This window comes from Varanus komodoensis, unplaced genomic scaffold, assembly GCF_004798865.1.
Source record: "Varanus komodoensis strain SLA01 unplaced genomic scaffold, ASM479886v1 scaffold11, whole genome shotgun sequence".
Taxonomy (NCBI): domain Eukaryota; kingdom Metazoa; phylum Chordata; class Lepidosauria; order Squamata; family Varanidae; genus Varanus; species Varanus komodoensis.
Window position 1 is genome coordinate 2,932,629 of NW_025335317.1, and position 18,048 is coordinate 2,950,676.

The 18,048-nt window shown below is 47.4% G+C and overlaps 1 protein-coding gene across 1 annotated transcript in view; it reads left to right on the forward strand.

Annotated features, from left to right (window-relative positions):
• Positions 1 to 271: 271 nt before the first annotated feature.
• LRMDA (leucine rich melanocyte differentiation associated) overlaps positions 272 to 18,048 on the forward strand; it is a 757,870-nt gene continuing 740,093 nt past the window's right edge. Inside the window, exons 1-2 of the mRNA XM_044420260.1 lie at positions 272 to 345; positions 14,467 to 14,567. Of these exons, the coding sequence (XP_044276195.1) occupies positions 316 to 345; positions 14,467 to 14,567 (131 nt within the window). The 5' untranslated portion in view covers positions 272 to 315. The remainder of the gene's footprint in view (positions 346 to 14,466; positions 14,568 to 18,048) is intronic.

Here is an 18,048-nt window from a genome sequence, read left to right on the forward strand (position 1 = left end):
AGCCCCGCGGCGGTTCCCGCCCCCTCGCCGCCCGGGGGCCCGGCTCGCCCCTGGGAAGCGCGCAGCAGCCCCGCAGGGCACCGGGGGCGCCCCTCCCCGCGGGCGCACGCCCCCGCGGGACGACCCTGGCCCGGTCCAGCGCGGCTCCCGCCGCTCGAAGGAGGCTCCGAGCGCGGCCCTTCCGCCCTGGGATCAGCTGACTGCTGGGAGGAAGCGGGCGCCGGAGGGCCGGGACGCCAGGCGCAGAGGGGAGCGGGGCGCGCCCAGCCGGAGCACCGCCGCGCTAGCCGGGAGGGCGCCCGGCGCGTCGCAGGGATGGAGGGCGCCGTGCTCAGCGGGACGCAGGTAGGCACGCTGGCCCTTGCCCTGGCCCGCGCGGAGGAGCGCCCGCGGGGGCGGCTGCCTGCGCGCCCCGGGGCACCGCGCCCCCCTCGGGCTGGCTCAGGGCTGCCCGGGACCGCGTCTCCCCGGAGCGCCCGGCTCGCCGCCTCGGGATGTCGCAGGGAAGCAACGCCCGCCCCGGGGCCGCCGCCTCCAACTGTTGCTCGCAAGTTCACGCCTTGCTGCGAGCGCGCCTTGCGAGCGGCGTCCGCTCCGCCGCCGAAGGCTTCCCGTCCCGGAGGCCTCCGCAGGAAGCCGCTGGGTTGGTAGCGCCCAGGCGCTCGGCCCGCGCTGCGCATGGCACGTGGTTCGTCTTTCCAGCAGCCCTGCGGTGCAGGCCGGTTCTGGTAGACCGCGATTGCAGGCAGGGCTAGGAAACGAAACAAGGAAGAGGCCCCCCCACACCCCGAGCTTCGGTTAGAGGAGAGACTTAGACTGGGGCATGCTGGGCGTGGTAGGTCTTTGGGCACTCCGGGCAGGTGTAGGGTCTCGGCTGAGCACCTTTGCGCACCCGCCTGCAGCGCACCAACTCTCACCCCGCTCGGGATCAAGACCATTTCACACGTTGTCATAAAACAACCTAAAACGGGTGTGTGTGCTGCTTTGCTTCAGAAAAGGGGGATTTATTTCATAGCGTATGCTTAAGCCGCGCATCCAATGTTGTAAAATTTCAGTTGCTTGTTGGCTTGTTTAAAGAGAGGCTCGTAGGTAGGCAATACACATTTTGTAACTTATTTTGGTGTATCTCTTTTCTTTTATACAGATGAAATGTAAAAATGTAACAGTAACATGTGTAACTTCCTTACACCTGTTACTATGTCTTATTCAGCAAAACGTTTTCTGTCTGTTGTCACAATGTCTCTTTAATAAAGGCTTCTCTAATTTGGATAGTTGTTGCAGGTGTAGCTGTTAATGGCCTTTTAAGCATGTGTTTTGACAGTGTCCAGTGGTATCTTCGTTCTGGGTTGAAGGTTGTCAATGTAGTTACGTTTTTGAACAAACAACAATATTGGGTAATTTATACACTCTTAGATTGTTTACTTTCTTCCTGGAAATTAGCAACTGGGAAGGGAAACAGATTTTCTGTGCCCTTTGGGCGGCCAAAAGGTTGCTGTCACAAAATGGGAAAGATAAACACCTGCCTCCCATCATGCAGCGGATTGATGTCCTTGCGACATCTTTGCTACACGAAGAGGCGCTAATAAATGACTCCTCCTGATGGATCTTACAGGGTGTTTGGCCCACTTTTGCTGAAGTCTATATAGAATTGCTAGAAAGTTGCATGTATTTTCTACAAATCCACGCATGTGTATTTTTGAAAAATAAAATAATGCATTAAACATTTAAGAAGATTTAAATAAATGTGGGGTGCCCGTGGTCACCACGCTGGGGGCCCCTTCATGCAGCATCTCATTTCTGCGGCACCAGGCAGCTTCAAGATGTGGAAGCAGCAGAATGTGGATTGAGGGACATAATGTTCTGAACATGGAGAATCCATCTATTTTATTTATTTATTAAAACATTTTTATGCCGCCCCATTCGCCAAAGCCTCGGGGCAGCTTACAACAATAAATTAAAATAACATTTTAAAATATATACATTAAAATAAAATACAAATATATAATATAAAACATACACTATAAAACAAGCCGCCCTGGCCAAATAAAATTCAATAACATTAACATTTAAAATACTGCTTAAATAAAAAGGTCTTCGCCTGGCGCCGAAAAACAAATAACGACGGCGCCAGGCGGACCTCTCTGGGGAGCGCATTCCATAGATTGGGCGCCACTGCAGAGAAGGCCCTCCTCCGAGTAACCACCCTCCTAACTTCTTCCACGGAGGGCTCCCGGAGAAGGGCCTCTCCTGCCGATCTCAGGGGGCGGCTGGGCATATATGGATGTAAGTGCTCCTTCAGGTAGCGAGTCGCTTTTGATAAATCCGCCCTCCATTAATTTGTTTGTGCCATTTTGGGAGCCCAGCTAGACCGGTGGTCATTCCCATGTTTTGTGATAGTGAAGCTGACACAGTGATGATGCACTTAACTCTCTTGCTCAGGTGAGGATTCCCATGTGATCCTCATCTTTGGTTTGAAGTCCTCTTTAATGGTAGAGTTGATTATGATTGTGGATGAAAGATGCAAGATTCATTTCCTTCACCTAAATGTGGAGCTCACCTCAGGATTCACCTGCTTGTCGCTGTGCTAAGAGGTGACAGAGAGGTCCTCAAAAGAGGGAAGTTACATACATTTGCAGATCAACTCCAATGAATTTCTGGAAGTGTATTTTGGATTGCAGCCCAAGAGGTGGTTTCTCTGCCTTGTTAGGACCTTTCAAGTTTATTTCCAAGTGCGTGTGCCCATATGAAGGTGCCTGCAATGAAGGTACCTGCCTTCATAAGCGGTCCTGCTTGCCAGAATGGATTCAGGTGGACCTTCTTTGCCTAATCAATGCATGGACGGAAGAACTCTGGCAGGCACAGTTCTGCAAAGTGCTGTGGTCCCGAGAAGCCGGCGCAGCTGCTCTCCGGAGGAGCTGAGCGGTGATGCCCGCTGACTCCAGCCAGCCTCAGTGCTCTCCCTTTCCAGAAAAGGAACATCCTTCCACTGGATGGACTCAGAGCTCAGACGACAAAATGGCCTTGCATTGCTCTTACGAGGTGACTTCTTGTGGTCGCCTCCATGGAAATCAACATCTGAAAACCACAGTGAAGCATTCGGGAGCACTGAAATTCTCCCCAGTCCCACCCTGGGCTGCTTACATTGCACAACTGGATCATGTTGCAGTTGAAATGGGGGCGAGGCACCGTCAGAAGGTGTGTGAAGCATGCCGCTGGGGCTAACTGGTACCCACCCGTTTGAACTCCATTCAGGGTTGGTCTTGCAGCCTTCCCCATTCTGGGGCCCTCCAGTTCTCCGGGACAACCATTCCCATCACCTCAGCCAGTGTGTCCAGGGATGCTGCAGTCAAACACACAGGGAGGGCACTAGGCCCATGCTCTGCTGCATCAGGCTTTGAACTCTCACCTCGCCACCTCTCTTGGATAGGAGCAAACTTTTGAAATCCCTGCTGTGGAGCAGCCTTGGCAGTTTTCTCAACAGCTACAAATACGTTTATCTGAAGATTTACAATATGATACCGATAAGCCTGTTGCATCAGGAAACAAAGCCCTGAAGTGTGTCAGATGTTCTACCCTAATCTGCGTTCCTCAGAGGCCTTGGCCAGTTCCGCTCCCTACTGCTGGCAATGTACACAAAGCAACTTGTGCTTCTTCTGTGCTCGCACTGATCCTGGAAAAGCTGAGTACACATTTGTTGAGCTCAGGGTCTCCGTGTGCTGTTTACAGGGTTGGAAGGCCTCTTGCTCTTCTCTGGTTGCTGCAAGTGTTCATTGGAGGACATCTTTTTAAAATCTCATCAGTGGTTGTTGAACTTTGTAAATTGCAAGTTTTGCTTTGCTATCCTTCCAAGGGCAGGTTAGTGCAATTTCTGAGACTCCCACTCTGTGTGGGAGCTAAAAGCAAAACCATATGGACATTGCAAAGATGCATCTGTGAGTAAGCTGGTCATACAGTTGTGCTAAGCGAGTCAGGGAAACTTCCGGAGAGAGGAACAGCAGCTGTGTGGAGAAGCTGCTGGAACAAATCTGGGTGAATGCAAGGAGCTGTCAGATAAATGTTGCCCTGGAATTTCAGGCCGTTGCGACTCTCTGCTGATGGTTCCTTGCTTTTCTTTTCTTTCTTGTACAGAAGCTCTTTTAGGCCACCAACTGAAGCATACGCTCAAGGAAACATGTTCCATTTAAATATGTGGGGCTTATTTCCACACTTGGAAACTATGTGGGGCTGTGGTCCTAAACATGCTTCCACCTAAGTGAACAAGCTTTGGGCTGGACTGCAAGTATGTTTACATTGCATTAATATCAGTGGAAAGGAAACATTCCTGTGTGTGCGGAACTTCAGTGCCACAGGATAGGATCCTTCTGGTGCTCCATGTTTCTGCTGATGGATGAGGGTTCCCCTTGGAGCTTGTAATTCCCGCTCTGTTCCTGGCTGTGTGGAAATCTCACATCTGTTCATGAAACCACTGATGTGTGTGGAGAAATGGCATATAAGTATGTTATAAAACTGTATCAGTAAAGCACATGAGCTTTCCGAACACAAGGGTATTTGAAAAACCTATATGAAATAGAGGCTTCTGTAATGTGTTGTTGGCTAGTTGCAAAGTCGTGCCTGACCCATCACGACCCCATGGACAACATTTCTCCAGGTTCTCCTGTCCTTCACCATCCCTCAGAGTCCACCCAAGCCCACATCCACTGCCCCCGTGACCCCATCCAGCCACCTCATCCTCTGCCATCCCCTTCTCTTTTGGCCTTCCATTGTTCCCAGCATTAGGCTCTTCTCCAGGGAGTCCTTCCTTCTCATTAGGTGGCCAAAGTATTTGAGTTTCATCTTCAGTATCTGGCCTTCTAAAGAGCAGTCAGGGTTGCTCTCCTCTAGGACTGTCTGGTTTGATCTCTGTGCATTCCGTAATGTGGGCATGGCTAATTTTGTTCTTGCATTATGAACTATCTTTTTTACCCAGAAGCAGAGAGACTTTTGATCAGTACCAGAACTGAGCAAAAATTGCTGATGAAAATCCACTTCTAGGGTTTCCCCAAGTAATATTTTTCAGCAACCTAACAGTGCTGGTGGGGAGCTTTGTAGCATTGGCATTCGTGGACTCCAGAGGGTCGGAAAGTCTGCTACAAATCACCCAAAGATTCGCTGGTAGATCCCAGCCGACCTTTGGCTGGCCACATGTTCACAGAATTGCGGCTTCAGTTCCAAACAGCAAGAAACCACTTGAAAAGTGGACTTTATGTTAAAGTTTGTATTGATTTTTGAGGTTTGCATCCATTTTGTAAATCTTTTGGGTGTTTACACCAGGTGACCCCTGGGGTGTCCTGCAAACGATTGGCTGTACATTGTGGTTGCTGTGGTCGAACGTGGCATGGAGTGCAAGCGTTTGTTGCTGGGAAGCTTTCTGCATGCCCTTTGAAGTTCAGAATATTCTTTAGGTGGCTATATATTTAGCAGCGGGAAACAGTAATAACATTTATATTGTGCTTTACAATGTTCCAAGCACTTTGCATTCATTATCTGAGTAATTCTTTGTGTTATAGTTCTTGGAGTTCATGCTTCGGGGAATATTGCTTGTTCATAATGAATGTAAAATGTATTCCTAGTTTCACCTTTTATTTATAACTTCTGTGTTCATTTGCAATACTAGTAGCTGAACTGCCCCCAAAGTTCTGCTTTCTATTGGGCTTCATTGGCAGTAGAGCAAGGCTTAAAGTTAATCTTTCCAATAGAACTCTTCCAGTAAAAACTATCATTTGGACTCTTCTAGCCACAGTCTGTCATCTCCCTCCCTCTCTCTGCATTATGCTGTCATCATCTGTTCTCTTAGAAAGCATGGGTGAAAAGCTGGCTTCTCCTTCCTCACATGGTTGTCATGCACCAAGTTTTCTTCCTTTCACACATCAAAGCAAGAGACTGTTTCCTTGTCCAAACAGTCCTTTATTTTTACCCAGTAAGCACAATCAGCATAGAATGTATCATTGCACTCAGTCCAAGCAACACCTTCTGGAAACCCTGCATTTGAGTATGTCTGGGCCTGATCCCTTCTGAAGGGCCCATCGGAAGGAAACCCACCTCTTGTCTATATGCCTGTCTCCTAGTCAGCTGGTTGTCCTCTCCTGATGTTGCATCTTGGAGTCAAGAGTTGTACTAGGTTCGCTTGAGCCTGAGAGCTCCTCTCGCACCTGACAGTTATGCATCTTGGCTATCTTCAGAGCCTACTTGAGCTCCTGGGGAGAGAAGTTCTTCCCTCATTGCCATGTCTGGAAGCCTTTGTCCCAAAGGCCCCTCCACCTCCTCCCTTTCTTGGAGTCCAAACTGGCGTGACCCAGGAGTGCATGCCAAGAGCAACTGCCACCCTCATTCCCAAGAACGGCTCTCTCCACATGGTTTGAACTGCAACTGCCATCATCCCTGGCCACTGGTCATCCAAGCCATTTGCAGGGCATCCCGCTGGAGGAAGACCAACCAAGTCTGTGTTCCTCGCAGTTCGTGGGAAGAAGCAGTGTTGGATTCAGCTGCTTGAAGGCATGGTGCTCCATGCCTATGTTATGGGGTGGGAGAATCAATGTAGGGCTTGAGGTCTTTAAGACTCCCAACATCCATCAGCCTCAGCCAGCATACCCAGGGGCTAGAACAGGGCCGTCTTCATGCATGGGCCGGATGGGCACTTGCCCATGGGCCCCATACTAACTGTGTATGTTAACCCTTGGAAAATTGGAAAACTTCCAAAATTAATGGTAGTTGTAGTTGTCATCGGGGCCCAGTACACTGGTTTGCCCGGGCCCATAATGCTGTTAAGATGGCCCTGGGCTGGAATATTGCTCTTGACATCCTTGACAATTGGTCATGTTGGCTGATGGGAGTTAGGAGTCCAACTTCACGTGGACGGCAACCAGTTCCCCACCTCTGCTCTTTGAGCTCTTGCTCTGATAGAAGACATCCCATGTTTGACAGATTACTTCTTCCAGTAAACCTTAGAAGAATGAACTGATCTGTGTCAAGGAAGAGCTTCAGTGGGCATTTCTGGAGCCCTGACTGTTGAGTAAATCCTTGGAGAACACTTATTCTTTGGCACAAAGTTGCCTGGGCAACATCTGCCTCCCAAAGCAATTGTTTCCAAACCAAGGTCTTGGCAGACTCTGGCAGAGCTATGGCGCTTGAATACGGTGGCAGAGAGATGATGCAGTTCAGCTACAACAGGGCAGAGGCCTTCCTCATATTAGCCAGTGCTCTTCTGGCTCAGGGAGTACCGAGTAGCCCCGCCACACCACCCAAGGAGCCGTGTGGGCAAGCTCAGGTTGCTGGAGTGCCTCCCTTTCCTCGAGAGGATCAAACGCCCTCAGACAAAGAACCAGATTCTGCTTGCCAGATGCTTTGCTGTGGGAAGCAATGAGGAGGAACAGGTTCTTCTGAGCAGCTGCACCCTCCGTGTGAGACTCCTTGCTCAGAAAAGCCCTCTTCTGAGCCCTCCTCTTTTTCCTCCAAGGAGTGGTGAATTGATAATTGGTTGATTATGGCCAAGGTGTCGTTGTTCTCTTTTTAGCTCTGGCTTTATTCTTTTATGATGATAGGTTCCGAATTGCCTAGTGGTGGCTTAACATTCTTTTGATGATACAAGAACCCCTTTGGGGAGAACAGTAATTGGATCTGAAAGGTGGGATATAAAATAAGGACTTTACAGGGCCCGTTGCTGTATTTGAACATGGTTTTTCTTAAGATAAATGTTTATCTTTTCTGTCTTAAAATATGTTGTGTTTATTTTGGATGTTAAGCTATAAATGGCACCATATTGGATTACCACTCCTACAGGACTGGGATCCTAGAGCAGTACCAAACTAATTTTTCTGACATCTGTCACTTCAAATTTCCTTTATTTTTCTAGAATAAGGAGCTGGCTGATTGCTCTTCAGTGTTTCAACTGTTCCCCTCTTTTTAATTTGAGGGTTTCGTTAAAAGGGCAGTGGTATCATTTTGAACCCAGCTAGTGGGGAAACTGAACACTTGCACATCTGATCTTTTGGGCGTTTCTATAACCCCAATCGGTAAACACTATAATTAGCAAACATTGTGTTTAAGGACACAAGAAGAACCATGCTAGATTATACCAAAGACCAGTTTAGTTGAGCGTTTTGTTACCATGGACCCTGAGCTTCGATGATGCACCATGAGTATGTAACCCAAGCTATAGTCTCTTTAATCTGCAGTGAGTCGTGACAGCTCTTTAATTGGCAGTGAGTCGAGGCCACCTTACTTACCTGGCCACCCACAGGGGGTGTTGCTCTGTCATGTGAGTCTGCCAAGGGTAGGTGTGTGAGGGTCAAACTGATTATGCATAGCTGTGTTCACGGGAGTCTCAACACAGGAATGCCTGCGCCGGGATTGCAGTTTGGAAATGGAAGCGTGACCAGACCTCCTCTAGCCTGATGTAGGATTAAATAAACTAAGGATTAAATAAGCTGCAGTAGGTGGTTGTGCCTGCGGACAGCCCTGGAGGCCGACTGGCTGCTTTGAGAAAACCATGTGCAAATGGTGTGCGAGAACATCCACCCGTTCGTGTTTCCTAGTGATAGGTGCAGTTTCATAGGCCTATTGCCTTGGATGCTGGAGTCAGTACAGAGCCAGAAGGGCAAGGAGCTCTTGCTCTTGGTAGCCCTCTCCTCCATGGCTGCGTCAGTCCCATCCAAACTGGTGGCCACCCCCAGCTCCTGTGGAAGTTGGGTCCATGGTTTGGCTGTAGGCTATGTGGAAGGACTTCCTTTGCTCTGTCCTGAAGTTCTCACTGAGGCTGTCTGAAAGCTTCCTGTGTTGGTTCCAGCACTGTGGGAGAAGGAGAAACATGCCTCCTGATCCACTGCTTTCCCATTGGACGTGATTCCCTATACCTCTGTCACATTTCTCCTTTTCTCTAAGCCAAAGAGCCCCAGGCTTTGCAACCGCTCCCCACTGGGGAATTGCTTCTGCCCTTTGATCATCTTCATAGTGATTTTCTGTACTTTTTCCAGCTGCAAAATATTTTTTAGGAACGGTAACCAGAAGTGTACACAGCATTCCAGGTGCAGCCACACCATAGAATTGTCGAAGGGCGGTCTGATCTTGGCAGTTTCACTTTTGAGGTGCTGCCTGATTATGCCTAACTTGGAGTTAGGCATAATTAGGAAGTTGGCATTTTTGCTGGGCTGGCCACCCTCCTCCAGGGTTTTCTTTTCTTAGCCACGGCCACGTCAGCTCTCACTGGTGCAGATGTACAGCCGGGGATTCTTATTCTGGCTTGCATTGCTGGGTGTTTGCTCACATTAACTGCATTTAGCATTTTGATGCCCATCCTTGCCATTTGGAGAGGTTCTTTTGGAGAGCCTCACCATCCCCTTTTAACAACCCTAAATAGTTTGATGTCACCAGCAAACCTGGCCACCTCACTGCTACTCCTAATTCTGGACCATGTGTGAAGAAGTTGAAAATCACTGATCCCTGTGGGACCCCAGCAGTTACATGAGTTTATATTGATGAAATGCTGAAAGCAATCCCTGCCCTGACAGTTCCATGTTGTTTGGGAAAAGTCTGCCTCCAGGAGACTTTGAACTTTGGGGGAAAAACCTGAGTAAAAGCTCCATGACTGCCATGGAAATGCACTTGTGATATCACTTCAGACCCTAAAGACAATCCGTATATGGTGGTACTGTTATTATATGTTTGAAATGCTCTATATTTATATAGGGACTGCAGGTGACGCAGTGGTTTAAACCGCTGTGCTGCTGGGCTGGTAGATCGAAAGGCTGCCGGTTTGAATCCGCACAACAGGGTGAGTTCCCGTTGCTCCGTCCCAGCTCCTGCCAACCTTGCAGTCCGAAAGCATGCAAATGCAAGTAGATAGAAAGGCGCCACTTTGGTGGGCAGGTAACAGCGTTCTGTGCGCTTCAGTGTTTAGTCATGCCGGCCACATGACCACGGAGACTGTCTGCGGACAAATGCTGGCTCCCTTGGCCAGGAGACGGAGATGAGCACCGCCTCCTGGAGTCAGGCATGACTGGACTTCACGTCAAGGGGAAACCTTGACCTTTACCTTATATATCTATATATCTATATCTCAGCATCTCTATATTATCTGTATCGGTATCTAATGTATATATATTTTCTAACGCTGTCACCTAAGTGAGGGCTGTCTTTGACTCTGCTGCCAAATTAGTATAAACATAGAGGTTTAAAATTTGGTTTTTCAGGTTTGGTCTATGGTCTTGCCTATGGAAGTCTGAAAGCTAACACAGGGAAGAGTAGCATTCATGCACAGCATTTTCTCTTGATTATAAAAGCATGCTGCTGTTTTTTCTACCCTTGCTGACTGCACTTATGCTCTTGTTTTTTTCATATAATTGCATTTGCATGCATACATATCATATAAATAACTTTGGGATCCATGAGGATGAATGGCAGAAGATAGCTGGAAGAAGTTTGCTGATTTCGGAGCAGGATTCTAGATAATTAGACTGACATTTTTTCCTCAAAGAAATCTCTTTCTTTTACTTTCTGGAGATGGTGGAAGGCAAACCTTTGTCCTGAAGTGGAATTTATTGCAAGAGAAGGGATGACAGATGCCTCGAGAATGGAGAGGAAATTGCAAGAATGAACTCTGAGCTTTTTATTTTTTCGGCTCATGTATTCACAGTAAAACTATTTCTCTGTAGTCAACTATCTCTTTCTCAGATGAAGTTACTGAACAAGGATGAATTAAAGGGGGTGAAAAGCTACATTATCAGATTGCAATCATTTTAAGACCAGCTGAGCCACCAAGGTGATTTGTAAAGTTACACGGAGCGCTGGCAACTTGTCTTGCAGAGTACGTTGTATTTTGGAGAACATGAAATATCATCCAAACACAACTTGCCTGACTCTTATTTTCTTGTTCTTATCAGGAATTTGTAGAAATAGGAACTTCAAAGACAAATGGGAACTTCCTAAGACCAATTTCTTAAAAAGTAGAACTTTGAATGGAGCATAGATACTGCTTTGCTGTTAAACTAATTCCAGGGTAAAAGAAACTTGTCAAAATTATACTTGCAGTGTAAAACGCTGTAGTTTTCAGAAGCATTTGATCAACTTTTCCCTATCTTTAAGTTACTTGCTTGAGGGATGAGCTGGTACAGATGATAGAACTCTGTGGAGATGTTAATTAAGCACTAAAATTTCAACCATTGTTTTATGTGTGGCAAGATAAACTTTCAGCATGCTAGTGTTGCTCAGCAACGTCCATTGTTGACAATTTCTGCATGTGAGAGAGCTTGGATGGGACTCTGCCTCTTGTTTTAAGCTATGATGTTACACAGCACATTTCTTCAGAGAATGGCATCCTCGTGTTGTAACACCCTTGCTTTCTTTGGGAGATCACCATTGCTCTGTAGTTTTCTTCAGTAGTTATAGGTTCCATAAAGAGACCTGCTTAAATGGCTGTTAGGTATGTACCACTTCTCCAGTTGATGCTGGACAGAAATGGTTTAGTAGCAGAAAAAATAGCAAGGAAAGGCTACAGAAGACTTTGCAGGTAATGGGCAAAGCAAGAGAGGAAGCTCCAGTTACAGGCAAGCTGCGTCTAGAGGAATAACCCTACTTTAAAAACTTGTATTGCCTGCCTGCTTGCTTTCTTACGTTTAGCTGGTATATTTGAAAATAAAGCAGATAAAAGCAACCATGTTGTATCTTCGGTATTTATTTTATTTATTTAGAAAATTTCTATGCCGCCCCATTCGCCGAAGCCTCGGGGCGGCTCACAGTATAGAAATTTATGATATTTCTATACTGTCCAATTGCAGAAGATCTTTGGGCAACTCGCAACCATTAAAACATAAGATGCAAGAGAAAAGTGTCACAATTCAGTATAAAATAAAAATGAAATTTGAAATAAAACCTACCAACAATGCATAGATTTAAAATACAGGAACAGCAAATGAGCAACTGAAATATGTGGGGAAAAAAGGCACTGGGAATTGGTGCCAGGCGATCCTCTAGGAAGCTCATTCCACCATGGGTGAACCCTGCTCTTAGCTGGGTGAGGGCTTCTAGAGGAGGACAACTGAGGACGATCAGGATACCTGAAGGGACGTCTCGTTCCTTATATGCCCTCACGCATCCGCGGGAGAGGCCCTGCTCCAGGAACCCTCCATGAAGGAGGTAAAAAGGACATCTACTCAGAGCAGGGCCTTCCCTGTGGTGGTGCCCAGACTGTGGAATGTGCTCTCCAGGGAGGTTTGTCTGGTGCCGAGCCTATATTCTTTTCAGCACCAGGTCAAAACCTTTTAATTTAAACATCATTTTAAAAATTAGTAATTTTAGTAGTTTAACAGTAATTTTGATTTGTTTTTTACTGGTTATATATTATTCTATTGTATTGCCTCATTGATTGTTTTTATTGGGTATTGGTTTTCATGTTGTAAGCTGTCCTGAGACGACGACGTAAAGGACAGTATATAAACGTTTTAAATAAATCAAATAAATAAATAAAATAAAAATCATAGGGTCTGGGCAGGTGTAGTTGGGAGAAGATGGTCCTTCAAGTACCATGGTCCCAAGCTATTTGGTTCTTTGGATTCCTTCCTTATCAGAAACAGGTGGCTCCTGGAGCTTCCAACCACTAATTTCTGTCCCGCCTGTATGCCGTGCATCTGTGTCACAACCTGAACTCATCTGCTAGGGAGCGGAGTTCCACGTGGTGGTGTGGATCTTATTTTGAAGTAACTTATTCTGAAGATTCCTATTTACAGGATCTTGGTCAAGGGTGGGCTTTGTTGGGCACTTCTTGAGGGCCCAGACCCCTGCAGACGCCTCCTGACAAGAGCCCCATGGAGCTCCTCCTCCTCCTCCTCCTCCTCTTCCTCATCACTGCACCCGGTTTGTTTGTCTGTCTCACCTCTGCCTCCAGCACCGGCGGTGGTGGAAAGCAGGATCAGTAGATGCCCATCTCATATTTGCTCTCTGGTGCTCTGCCTGTCTAGCATGCAGGTGGAAGCAGGGATGACCAGGACGAAGGCCAGCCGTGGTGGTAAGGTGGCTTGCCAAGCGGGGAGGACCATGCAGGGCATTTTGCCCCATGGGCTCCCCCAAAACCGGAAATGCCACTGCATGTTTATCAGATAACATAGAATTGGCTGTTTTGAAGACAATTGCCTGCCTTCTTCCATTTCTGTGGATATATGAGTTGACTTGGCGCCCCGCCCCGCCCCGCCCCGCCCCTCCCCTCTCCTCCAGTTAAGTTCTGGTGGCAGCTCTGGCTTGGAACCCACTGCTGGGTCCTGCAGCAATTCTAGCCAAGTGGTAATGCACAGATCTTGTCTGTGGTTGGAGGTGCCCATTTCAAAATTAAGTTGAGCATGTATGTTTACGCCTGCACATGACAGACTTTGTTACTACTTCAGTGTATTGTATTTGTAGGTATGCAAACGTCAAAACAGCTGGAAGGCCCGTGTGACATAGGCTGGATTGGTTAGAGTCCCCGATCATTCCCCCCTCGTGGGCGGGCAGGAGGAGTGAGCGATGCCTCACCTGGACCAGGCAGTATATATTTGATGCCACTGGATGGCCAGGCCAGGCTACGGCATTCAGACATGACACGCACGTGCGACATTCAAAGCGTGCACACCTGATTTGCGTGATTTCCTGGAAGAGATCAAGGACTTGGTGGTGAGACCAGAGGCCACAGCACTGGATGTTATGTATGTAGGCCTCATGAGAACCTTGTCCCTGCACAGACAGCTCTGCCAGAAGGGAGGCAGAGGCAGGTACGCCTCTGCTTCCCACCATGTCTAAGGGAGTGGTCAAGGTCTGTATTTCAGTGACGATACCGAGTGCAGAGCCAAGAAATTTGTCTTGGCACGAACGTGTTCAGTGGCCTTAGCAAGCTGCTATTTCTTTGTTCCAGCTTCCTCCCCTCTGCAGTATCCTCATTAATTCTACCCCACCTTACATGAGGATTACTGAGGTAATGAAGTGAAGAGCAATAGCACTTACTGTACTTTTTATGGTGCTGCTTCTGTTTGCAAATGCTTCCCTATTAACTGGCCCAAGGAAATGTAGTCTCTCTCCTCTCCATGTTTCCTCCCAAATTTTGGGATACTTCATACCCAGCAAAGCACACAACAATAACTATGGATAGACCCTGCCATAACTACGTCACAACGCATGAACCTCCAAAGCATTCCATTAGCTACTATAGAGGTAACATTGGAAAAGTTATTTATGGTCTACTAAATATGTTAATTCTGAAACTGAAAACTTGTGAAGCAAGCTGACAGTGGAATTTATTAAAGGGGTTGAACAGGTGGAGCTGGAGTAGCTCAAGAGTGGTAGCAGTTGATTAATTTGAATTTTTAATCCTTTTAATTTATTTGCTTTTTCTGGATTGCCAAGACAAGAAATATCTGAAGACGTCCAATTATCCAGCTGTTAAACTCTTTTGTGCATATCTGTTTCTTACAGGTATCTTACATTGGTCAAGACTGCAGCAAAATTCCAGAATTCCTTGGGAGAAAATATGGATCTATTGCAAAAAGACTCGATCTAAGCTTCAACTTGTTAAGGTAGGATATGTTTTTCATAAACAGTTTTGAGCCTTCACAAAAAGAAAACTTTTGCTTTGTTAAGTCACAATTTCTACAGTGCTTACCTAATTTCAAAGACTGTATTCAAATAGAGATAGACGATATGCAGAAAACAGTTTGTGGTTAACCCTGCCTTTGCGTGTGTAAGAATAATGAAGGAGGGATTATTAGTCTCAAGTTTCATCTGCGATGCAATAAATTGTGCAAGTGTTTGTTGTGCTGTTCACCTGCTTTTGCTGAAAGAGAAAAGAGGAGCTGAACAGGGATTTGTGTGCATTTCAGACTGGCTTAGGTGAGAAAGTGCCTCCCAGGGTGTGGTTGATTTAAATTGTCAAGAACAAGGCCTTTTTTGTGTTTGAAATGTGCTTCTTGAACAAGCATGCATCATATCTGGCTGGACTACCAGATAGCAATGCAGTAGGTAAGTCTAAGTCTAAAGCAATGCAGTCTGTGTATGCAGCACGCAGAATTCTGTTTATCGGGAGATCAGATGCAAAATTCTGTAAAGATACAAATCTGTAAAGAGCACTGATTTTAAGGCTAAGCCTGCCATGCTACTGGGTGTAAAAGTGATCGTGTCTGATTCTGGTTTAAGATCCAAGTTAAGAAACCAACATGAAGCCAGAGTTCCTTTCTCGGGATACCATGGGAAAACCTGGACCAAACAAACCAGGACCTCAGTGCTGAAGAGTCAGGGTGTAACTTCAGTGTTTGCATCCTGGCCGGCTGGGCAGCTTTGGGAGGCCAGGGGGTCACGTTCTCTCCCCACCCACCCCAAAGCCCTCCAGGGATTGTACTTCTCCCCTGTGGTTGAAACTGATGTGGCCAAATGCACTGTGGCATTGGCAGGGGTAGCACCCCTGGTATAATGCTGCTTCTTTGAGGCACACGCTTCTTGCTTTCAAGCAGAATTGTGCTCCCGAGAGTGAACTGTTGCTTCCCCTTGTGCGTTGCTTTGTTGCCGGATTTCAGAATTTCTACCAGCGGCAGAGAGAGCTGTGAAAATGGCTGAGAGGTTTCTGGAAACTAGTTGTGGGGACTGCAGGCTACCAATCACTGGCTGAAACCAAATACACTTTGAACCAACCCATAGGAGTGAAGCGATTGGACAGACTCTTAAAATGGCTTTCAAAGAGAAAAAATCTTGCGGATGCTGCCTTGCTCCATGTGTAATTTGCTGTTGGCCATAATTTATGCATTTGGATCATCAGTTTGGTAATTCATCTAAATGTAAATCACATAATGCAAGCAGCGTGGATTTCTCAAGCATGATAAAAAATCTTTCCTCATTGACAAATTAAGTGTATTTAAGAACTGCTAAATCATGTATAATGTAAGGATTTTAATCTGTAGTTCCTCCAATCAACCTTTCCAAGCTTCCTGGACAGATGCACGTTCATTCTTTAATCTTTGGGTTCACTGTAACTGAACACTAACCATTCTTTCCCTAATCGTAAACCACCATTCTGGGCATCGGAATCCCAGTGCAGCCAGTGGCTGATGTGAAATGGGAGCAGATGAAGCCCATCCATACAAGAAGTTGCAGTCTTAGCTTGGTGCTCCCTTCCAGTGTTCCCATCATCCAGCTGTGGATTCCTCCGGGATACTGACTGATGCAAAGAACTCAACAGGTCTTCTCTTCCAGTTGGCACTCAGCATCACCCATCTCAGAGTGCCGCTTCTTAAAAACGTTGTAATGTTTTTGTCAGTCCATAAGATTCTTGCCAAATACGTTAATATGTCCGTATAATATTTTCAGTGGCCCTATTTTGGGTTCATTTCTCTATGTTGGCCACTCGAATTCACCATGGGGGGGAATGATCTGTGACATGTTGGTTGCCATGTATAAAGTTTCGATTCTTTGAAGTATGGAAACAAACCTCATTTTGCACTTGAAGTACTGAATACCGTGTCCTCCAAAAGTAGTGGGAAGCTCTGTGCAATTTTAAAAGGCTTAGGGCTGTGCAGGTGATCTAGAGCGGAAGTTGCAAGGCCGCTGCACCCCACATCTTGCAAACAGCTTGAACCCAGTGGGGATGAAGGTGATCACCGCCCGAGCGCTACTGAAGCAGCTGTCACAGTCGGTCCAAATACCCTGAGTAGTGGAAACCTCTAGCCCTGTTTTAGTGCACGTCTGATCTTTCGCTTTTGTTCTGCATCGCATTTTCACTGGCATTTATCCAAACAGCCAAATGTGGGGATGTGACGGAGGCTGGGGCAGGGTCACTGGGCGAGGTCCCAGCCACAGCCCGTCCTGACTTCTGCACGGACGGCTATGTACGTAGAACTTGCAGTGCGGTTAGAGACTTGGCCACTGTGCTCTGATTTCTAGGCCCTGAAAGCAGGATGCTGTTGGCCCCGAATGGTGCAGTCCTACATGGGTCTGTGCAGGAGTAAGTTCTGCTAAGTTCAGTGGGGTTTACACAAAGATAAGTGGATACTGGATTGCTCTCTGAGATCTGAGAGCCAACTCTTTCTCCGCCCGTGTATAAATCCAGGAAGGCTGCCTCCAGGGTTCTGTACTCCACGGAATGACAGCCTCTAAGGATGTGCAACATTCCTCAAGAGCAAACACACCCTGGCCTTTTGTTGTGGGATCTAGGTGACTCTGAGTCTTAAGCTCTAGACTGAATAAATATAATCCTACCCACCAGGCACTGAGGTTCCTACAAAGAGGTGCTGGGTGTTTCTGGCTTGTTCTGCAGGACACATTTGGCAGCTTTCCAAGGCAATTATGGCCCTGCGAGTGGGGTTCCAGTTTGCACAAAGCCTGTGCAGGCCTCTTCTCTTCGGAAGAGATGCGTCTGCTCATCGTCTGTGCATTGGGTATGGGCATCTGGGTTGGGCCTAGCCTATGCTTTTTCCTACCCCAAAAGCAGCTTTTGTAACCAAGACAGTGAAGCTGCCAAAAACAAACCGAGCAAGCTGCACCAGCCAAGAGCTGCTACTGCAGAAAAGAAAGCTGTGCCACAGAAGCCGGCTGACGATGGAGGACTGGGAAAGAGGGGATTGATGAAACGTTCTGGTCCAGGGAGTTCCATGAGCCACAGCAGAGAAGTCCCACTCGCAAGGGACGGCAGTGTGCGGGTTGTCGGAAGGGCCTCGCTTAATGCTCTCAGCTGATGGGCAGATCTCAGTGGCTGGCTACCCACGTGGCCCTAAGCCTCCTAGGGCTCTGATGCTGATGAGTGCCTTGGCGCGTGCACAGGAGTGGATGACTATCCAGCGTGGTTGGCACTAGAGTGGAGCTGCAGGTACCGAGAAACCTGTCCTGTCCCTGACCTTGCGGAGACCTTTCATGCTCACTGAAGTACCTGGAAAGGCTTCAAGGGCCAGCCCCGTGTGGAGCAGCTCAATTCACTGAATGCAGAACTGGGCACAGTTGGTGTACTTCCCTTAAGTGGCCCAAAAATGCTCCTGGCCACAGCTGCCCCGGGTGCCGTTTGCACTCTGCCAAGCC